This window comes from Tigriopus californicus, chromosome 8 (assembly GCF_007210705.1).
Source record: "Tigriopus californicus strain San Diego chromosome 8, Tcal_SD_v2.1, whole genome shotgun sequence".
Taxonomy (NCBI): Eukaryota; Metazoa; Arthropoda; class Copepoda; order Harpacticoida; family Harpacticidae; genus Tigriopus; species Tigriopus californicus.
In genome coordinates, this window is record NC_081447.1 from 6,044,122 (window position 1) to 6,053,058 (window position 8,937).

Consider the following 8,937-nt stretch of genomic DNA (forward strand, 5'->3'; position numbering starts at 1 on the left):
ACATCCGCCTTGATTGTTGGTTGAATGCCATCGAGTACTCGTGCCTCGGGCTTGTTTTTGGTCCATGTATTTCAAAGTTTTTGGGAACTCTCTCTTTCCCAAATCAATGCAAACCTTGTTCCATAAAGCCTTCGAAAAGGCGGGAATCCAAGCCATTAAGATTTGGGGCTAGGAATGGACTAACTTGGCGGAGTTCCTCCCACCTCGGTCTGACAACCAGATAGATACTTATTGCAGTTTTATTTCTTATCTCTCCCTAGGACAAGAAGCAGAAGTGGAAGGCACATTGTCCATCCAGCCCCAAGCAAATCCTGTGGCTGGATTCAAAGAATACTTTCTCTCTCTGACGGTTGAGAACAACAAAAGAAATCCCTGGTTCGTGGGTAAGCCTCATTTTTCACTCTTTGAACTTTGGACTCAATTCAGTCCCCGGGATGGAACAAATATCCATTTCATATTCATGCATGCTTTTGATTGTGGCAATTTTTTCCCCTCCCCGCAGACAACGGTAATGGTAGGTTGTCAAGATCAGGGATGGCTCCTGGATAACTCATAATTACGAGGACGAACGAAGAAACCGCCCTGGTTTCAACGGTTTATTCCACGACCAAGACTGACTCATATTGTATATGCACATGGGTCCGCATTTCACATGTCCTTCTTTAAATGATATTGTTTAATCGTGGGCGTGGATGGCGGGCTATGTTCAATATAATATTGAATGTCAGTTCTCATTAGAAAGTGCATTTGACAGACATCAGGGTTGTCGTTGGCAAGCGCTGTTTTGTATGTTTAACAACAGACAATGTGCCATTCGTTCTTTATGGAGGTCCTTAATGCACGATACAGCCAACGTGTTTGTTTGCTGGTTTCTCTCGTAGCAATTGCGAAAACTGCAATTACTTTGGCAAATCATCTTCATCATCCGTGTAATGACTCAAGTCTTCATGAGGACCAAATGAGCTATTCCAAGGAGGAGGCTTTCCGTGGAATTTTTATCTAGCTACTGCGGGTAGGTAGAGGGAGGGGGTATTGTAAATCTGGTCAGGCTTTGGTCTTTGGTTCGATCAGCTCTTTTCATTTTATCAAACCTCGGCCCCAAATCCTTTGATAAGGATCACCATTCATTCACCATATACCGTAATATAGGCTACCAAAGGATCGCAGCCAAGGCTCCAAATGAGGGATTCACTGCGCCCTGGTAATGCAGGTAGCCACCAGCTCTTGCTAGTTGGCTTTCTAGGGGTCGTTCCCGCTCATACGAGGAGACGATATTTCCTATAGAGGTCGGTTTCAGAAGTGTGGCCTGAGATCTCGGTTGCGGCCGTTACCTTGGGAAACAACCCGTCTTTGGCGATAAAAAGGAAAACTTTCTTACTTCTATCGAGCGGACGAAAAACACGCGCAAGTTCCAAGGAATCGGAACTAGGCAATCAAAGTCCGTGTCTGATCCAATTTTTCTCAGTCTCGACTCCATTTACATGCGGCGAATGAACTGTAGTTATCGGGAACGCTTTCTTTCGCTCCCGTGGTACAACATTCAATGATGAATCCTCCTTTATAATGCAACGTAATGTGTACATAGTCCTGGAAAGCGTCTTACGTACGTGTGGCCTCCTTGGGTCTCCATCGGTTTTATCCTCTGAGATCTGAGCCAAGGAGATGAATCCAAGAAGCCAAGTGGTAGGTTCAAATGCATTGGTATTCTTCTCATTTCTATACTTTGGGACGAGACTAGTTTGGTGGAGTAGCGAGGAATGAGTCGAGCACAATATACGAACGAATGTCACCTTCATTCTTCAAGAGGATTCCATTCTATTCAAGTGCTCCAATGACAAAGCATAACACTTCAAGCTTTGATGGGCTTACAAAATAAGCCTCGGACCTAATCGAATCCATATGTAACACCGCGTTCACTTTGGTGAGAGTCATTCTCTAAAAAGATGCGGTGCAGTATGTACTGGTAAAGGGGCCTTGAAGGCGTAAAGAAATAAATTCTCAAAAGGAAGAGATCACGCCCTGACCTTCACTTAAAATCTGAGTGCATGCACATTTCGGGTTGAGAGATAGTTAAAATGCATCACTTTTCCCCTGTCGTTTCAGAGTTCTGGGAAGATCATTTCCATTGTCGGCATCCGGAGGGTCTACCCACTCCCTACAACACGAATTACACGAGAGCATGCACGGGTCGAGAAAGGCTTACCGATGAGAATACTCAGTTTGAGGCCCAATTGCAATTCGTCAGTGACGCGGTAATGGCCTTCGCTCATGCTTTTAGGTAAGCTTTGCCTTTTGTACCCTACTACGTAACTGTATGTTATGATGAGACTGTCATCTCACCGTAGAAAGGTTGCTTGTCTCCTTTGGGTCTTGAAGGTTGTCATTACTTCTTAGTGGATGAACCATTTGTTTTGTTGCGTTTGAGAGGTAGCGGGAAGGTCACTTTGGCCTTCAAGGTGGTACGTGTGTACTATGTACTGTTAGTTTGAGTAATGTCTGCTTCCTCTCATCGATGAGAACGTCTAGAAGGTCCTGTCAGACGTTCAATAAGAGATAAGAAATTTCGTCAGTGGCAAAAGGTCCAACTATCTTAGAGTGCAAGATGGACGGTACAGTACAAGTCAAATCCATTTTAAAGCCTGATTTAGGAGTCAGTCTGGCTCCCTTGGGAAATAGTGCTGACACACGTGTGGTCTTCAGGTCATTGGAAGATTTGGCTTAATAAATAGTAGCCTGTGAATAGACAGGAGTAGGATCTGGAAATGGCACTTAAAATTAATGGAACCTTCAGCCTGTCAAGAGCAGCCATAGATCTCTTTGAAATATCAAAGTGACTTGGCAAAACGGGCCTGGGGAGTAATTAAGAGCCTTGATATGGCCCACTTTACTGGGTCCGAGAGTCCGAGAGTCCGCGAAAAAATACTCCCCGTCAAGGCCAAAAACACGCCTAGTCAAGAGTAGCTTGACACCTTTGACTGCTGTACGGCCAAGGCGCTAGTCAAGAGTAGCTTGACACCTTTGAGAGGCTCACTAGTCCTTACTTTCATGATGGTCAGACTATGAAGAAAAGCAAACTGATTATCTTAACGTAGCACATTCCATGAGTTTGAAGGGGGAGCCGATGATCTTTTCAAGAGTGTACTTGATCAAACGTAGGGCGAGTGCTCACCAGGAAAGTATAATCTGTGCTTCCTTGGTTGATCAATTAAAAATGTAAAAATGTCTTTGAAGGCCATTCTTTCGCCTACGCCTACTTGCTTTCCCTTCTGGTTGATACCATATCAACAAAAGCTGTCAAGAGATCCTTTCGACTCTGAAGTTGATTTTGAAGTCTGTAATCTTTCGTTGAAGAACGAGAGGACTTGATGGAACTGGCTTCATTCATGCTTCGGCTACGTACATTTAAGATGCTGCAGAGGGGATCATTAAAGCCTAATCATTCTTTCCAGGGATATGCACCAGGTGGAATGTGGTCTCAATCATCCCGGATTATGTAGCCAAATGAATCCGATCAACGGTGAAAAACTCTTGAAATACCTGAGACAGGTTCGGTTCACTGGTGAGTGCGCACGGACATAAAAAGGTCAATTTCCATTACAGTGTGCTTTCCATTCCATTCAATGCTTAAAACCTTTGACATGGCATTTTCGAAACGAAGCAACTTTTACTCTTGTCACCCACAGAGCAATGTAGAAGCACATTCAACACCCAAGAATAAATGAAAGGGAATGCCAAACTACTGTGTAAAAGTCCCACATTTGTGTCCCTTTTTTCCTTCTTTACGGAATTGTTTGTCGGAATAGACTCGTTTTGACAAGAGCATTGAGGAATTGAAATTGACTTTTGAGGAGGAGGCTTGAAGTGTATGTTGGTGATAGCAGCATCGTATCATCAAAATTCAGGTCACCGCCCGTTTTCAGTTCCACCCCATGTTCGTTCCATCTTGGTCCGAATTCAAATGCAGTAGAATCTCAAGGCTTTTCAAGAAAAAAGATAACTGTGTAGCAACATGTTCGGTCCCCCAAGCCGTACTCCACCTTGGTTCTTTGAGAATGTGCTTCATCATTTTATCTCACGATCTGAGAACCGTTCACAGACAGTTCCATTTGGCAGCTATTGTAATTACGTACGCTTGCCTGGAAAGTGCGGCTTAAAGCTGTTCCAGGCAACATTCGTCAGTGGCGACAACCCTAGATGGATCAATTTCATCTTTGCCCTTGGCTTGGATTTTCCAAAGTAATGGATGTTCACTTCAGTTTTGGCAGGGTAAGCGAGCATATCAGCCTCCACAAGACCCATCTAAATGGTATGAACGCGCCATTGTGAGAGTGGAACTTATTGGGCAGTTCCGATTCTCTTCTGTTCTCTTCTGTTCCATTCAGAGCAAGTGTAAAGGCAACCCTTTTTTCGCCCGTCTTTCTGACTTTTTTGGCTGGGTGTAAGTACATATAGATGAAATGGCGAATGGTACAAATACCTCGGGTACTTCATCGTGAAGAAAGAAAGAGAGAGTGAAAGGTGTCACCACGTTGTTGTACTTTCAAACTTGCAATCACAAGACAGCTCGCAATCGGAGACTATGAACTAATTTGAGGGATTTGGGGCAAAACTGTTTTGTTATGTTGAACCAAATGGTACTGACGAACTCTGGAGGATATCAAGCTGATTTCTTTGTTGCCCTCGTAGCCTCTGCTCACGTTGACGTCATTCAAGCAACATTAGTTGTTATGAATTCTTGGCCACCCAAGCTCCCCTCTAGCAATAGGTAAAATGATGAATAATGAGGTGAAAGAACCACTTTATGATAGTGCCAAGGGAGCCAACAAGCATGCGCATCCATTAAATTTTCTACCTCGGTTGGGCAATGAAAGCTAGAGAGAATCCAACGGGGATAATTAATAATTCCAACGCTCTCTTGGGTGCCATTCACAATTGCAAATACTTCCACTGGAAAGCTTTAACAGATTCTCAAGGACTCTCATTCTTCATGGTGAACATAAGTTATTGAATAAATGGAAAATAGATCTACATCCGACTTGTGTCTGACATTTATTTCCTACTTTATAAAGATGATTAAAACAGTAACATCGCTAATTGTTGAGGGACGCTTGACGTAAAAGTGGCTCTGGGGTATTTCACCAATATTGCAATGTTGTTGGCTTCATCCATCTAAAGGCTTGTGTCCATTTTCTTTTATTAAGGTCTGAGTGGCGACAAATTCAAATTCAACGATCGTGGCGATGGACCTGCTCGCTACAACATTATTCATTACAAGCAAGTCTTGCCGGGTCATTTCGAATGGGTCAATGTCGGGTTCTTCCATGACGACGAGTTCCAACTGAATATGACAGGTAAGCAGCTTATCCAAACCAATTGGCCACTGCAAGAACGTCATAACCTATGGGAGGGCTTGTCCCCAACGTCAGGCCAATCCTGCAAACCAAACTCAAGAGGGGAAGAACCATGCAATATTGTGGAATAAATTTCTAGTGACTGGCCATCAGTCCAAAAGTGATTAATCCTTTGTGTGTGTTACCGGGGACACTAATGGTTCATACCATTCGAAAGATTTTGCCAAAAGCAGCTCAAAAACATTATCATCCACAACTTCAATATGTAGGAATTTGCTCAATCTACCCTATATTTGTTGGAAAAGAGGATTGCTAATAAAACGTGGGAAGCGCATTCGGACGAGCAGAAAGTAAATCATTTTTCCTGTGGGGTAGAAGGCAATTCAACATGTGCAATTTCTTGGTGTTCCAAGGTTGAAATGACTTTTTATCAAATGATCTAAGTTACTCAGTTGGGTGTGGAGGATGGTTCCGCCCAAGAATTGAGCAAAGTAAACGACAAGGGGAGTATGATTACCGGAAGAGACAAGTTTTGCCACTCTTTTTATTTTGAAGGAGCTTGAACTTTGTAGAACTCGAAACTTACCATGACAACATATAATGCTCTAAGGTATTTGAATGATGAACTTTTAATTGGCTGTCTTTTGACGAACCAAACCTTTATAAGCCTTTGATGAATTTCATTGGCAAAGAATCTCTAATCCCTAGAAGTCTTCAGCGATTTGTTAGAGAATTTCTTATGTGGATCCTCTAGCAATTTAAATTTTCAAATGTAGCTTTTATGAGCTTTTGTTAACTCTGACATTCGACGGTCATCTTTCAAATGAGGTTAAACAAAGATATTTTTTTTTATTTCCCCTTAAAGCGTGCATCAGTACATATTAAGATATTTAGATGAGCATTACTAAAATCATTTGAAAAATGACATATTCAATATGCAACATTGGAAAACAATGATGTCCAAATGAACTACAAACACATTCTAGCATTCTCTGGCAAACTCTATAACTTTTTAATGAAAGGTAAGCTTTTGGCAGAAATTTACAATTATTGCCGCATAATGTTCCATAAAACCCATCGTAACTTACTTCCCTTGCCATTCAAGTTCCTTACAAAAGATATTTTAGAAAAGCGAAATCTCAATCGGTGTCAAGCCTTAGAAACATAACAATTGGCTCCTTGTGCTCTCCAAAATACGTGCAGAAGTAATCTCTCATTTCTTTCATACACATATGTCACATCCAGACGATGTTTTGCTTTGTCGGAGATTTCTTGCTCGGAGAAACCTTATTCTTCTTGGGCGCTCCTTCAATAGCGCTAGATTCAAACTGACACTTGACTCACGATTACACAATTACAGATGTCCAATTTCAAATCGGCCACCCAAAACCACCAGAATCCGAGTGTAGTAAGCCATGTGCACGTGGTCTAATGAAGAAGTATGTGGAAGGTGAAAGTTGTTGCTGGTCTTGCCACAGTTGCGGTCAGTATGAGGTGAGTCAATAGGCTCTTTCACATCGCTTTCATTAACCTCAGAAGAATGTGTTGGTCAATTGCCGGAGCCAAAATCGATACGAATTGGGAACTTTGCCGATTTCCGGGCTCTATTCAGGTGACGGAGATTAGAAATGGCAATAACAGGGCAAAGGTCCACCTTTAACGAGCGAAATGAAAAACACCATTTGAAAGGTTTTGGTCCTTAAGGAAGGCATTATTGTCACCTGGTTCATACAATTCCATATTTCATTTTTCTCGCCTTTACTCCTGGATCCCTTGAAGCTCAAAAAGGACCTATAGGGTGTGCACTTACCATATATATCGCGGACATTAGGACATTTCCCCGTTATAACTCTATGAACTAACAGGTCTTGAATATTTCAGCAACTCGATCCTCTGGACGAAACCAGATGTCGTGTGTGTCCTTTGGGTACCCTGCCCAGTCCGGATCACCTTCTCTGTGCACCACTCCCCGAGGAACACATTGCGCCCGATTCGAGTTTTGCCATTGTGGCCATCTCGTTCGCGCTCACGGGCATGCTGTTCACATTAGCCGTTCTCGTGGTGTTTCTAAAGAACATAGACACACCGGTGGTTCGAGCCTCGGGACGGGAGTTGTCTTTTGTGATCTTGGGTGGAACCCTTATGTGTTACATGGTGACCTTCTTACTCATCATCCGACCCACCCTCCTAGTTTGTTCCATTCAGCAGTTCAGCATTGGATTGAGCTTCTCGATAGTGTATGGTGCTCTGCTGACCAAGACCAACAGAATTGCAAGGATTTTCAACGCTTCCAATCGAACGGCCAAACGACCGAGCTTTATCTCCCCAAAGTCCCAGCTGACTTTTACCTTCGGGCTGACTTGCGTTCAAGTGCTGATCAATGTTCTGTGGTTTTTGGCTGATCCTCCTCAAGCCATTTATCATCATCCAACCCGAGAGGATAACCTCATTGTTTGCAAAGTAGGTAGAAATATTATTGAAGAATCAAGGTCAGGTTTTTTCCAGAACGGTTACTTCAGATAACTAGAGGAAGAGAAGAAATTGGAATTGAAAATCAGACGATTATTACTGGGCTCACCATTTTGAAGTTAACGTCGACAAAAAACCGGACTGTTTGAGACTTTCTTGATAAAATTGGCCCCTGTGCAGCATTTAAATCCTTAAGTGACCGGAATGAAACTTGGGTCACCGTAATGCTTTTAAGATAGTCAGAAATCAAGAGTGCGGCCTTGGTACTTTTTAATGGTGGCCAATGACCCTTTTTCTTGTTCTAACCACCACCTGAACCTTCAAATTTCGCCTTGGTTAGTTACAATGTAACCCAAAATAGTTGGCACTTTTGGGACAAGAAAACTTCTTGTTAAACACCTTAAAGAGGGCAAGGTTTCGAAAGCTCGGGTCGAAATAACGCACGAACCATTGAGCCTATCCCTATATACATACAGCCTGTCTTTGACATGTTTTTTTTTTCATTTTAAATTGGCGCAAATAACGAGCTTATCATGTTACTAACCTCAAGTGCTGAGTCTGACGTGTTGGAGAACGATGTGTCCCTTGAGAGGTAATCAGCGATAGCGAGCACAGAAAACCTGCCAAGATAAAGAAGCACCTTTCAAATGAATGAACAAAGAGTTCAAAAGTTGAGTTGTAAGTAACAGTTCTTGCTTCTTGCGCCGCCAAGTAAAACCTTTGACCTGGCTCGATCTAGGTCTCAGGGAAATATTACAAAGGAGATGTATTTGCCCGCATAGTCTGGGTTCCTTTCCCCACCATTTAATTTCATTAATGCAAGAAAGCGGAGAGACATCTCAAGGCCTCTGCTCTTCATGTCCATCCTTCTTCAAGGCGCCCACTAAGCTTACCCTAGCTTCGTGAAGGGGGAGCCATTCATGAATGATTAAATATGCCCTCCTCTTTCATTGTCTCTCTCTCTCTCCCTTGGTTTCATCAGGCCTCAACGGATGCTTCTTATATGATCGCATTTTCCTATCCAATTTTTCTGGTCATCATTTGCACCATCTACGCTGTTCTGACGCGAAAGATCCCGGAGGCATTCAACGAGTCAAAATTCATTGGTTTCTCCATG

General features: G+C 42.8%; 1 protein-coding gene across 2 annotated transcripts in view; it reads left to right on the forward strand.

Moving 5' to 3' along the window:
- The window catches only part of LOC131885370 (metabotropic glutamate receptor 6-like), a 35,117-nt gene that overhangs the window by 23,045 nt on the left and 3,135 nt on the right, over positions 1-8,937 (forward strand). For both annotated transcript variants that reach the window (XM_059233400.1, XM_059233401.1), the window contains exons 6-12: positions 261-383; positions 2,104-2,278; positions 3,450-3,559; positions 5,202-5,351; positions 6,712-6,845; positions 7,233-7,811; positions 8,803-8,901. In XM_059233400.1, the coding sequence (XP_059089383.1) occupies positions 261-383; positions 2,104-2,278; positions 3,450-3,559; positions 5,202-5,351; positions 6,712-6,845; positions 7,233-7,811; positions 8,803-8,901 (1,370 nt within the window). The remainder of the gene's footprint in view (positions 1-260; positions 384-2,103; positions 2,279-3,449; positions 3,560-5,201; positions 5,352-6,711; positions 6,846-7,232; positions 7,812-8,802; positions 8,902-8,937) is intronic.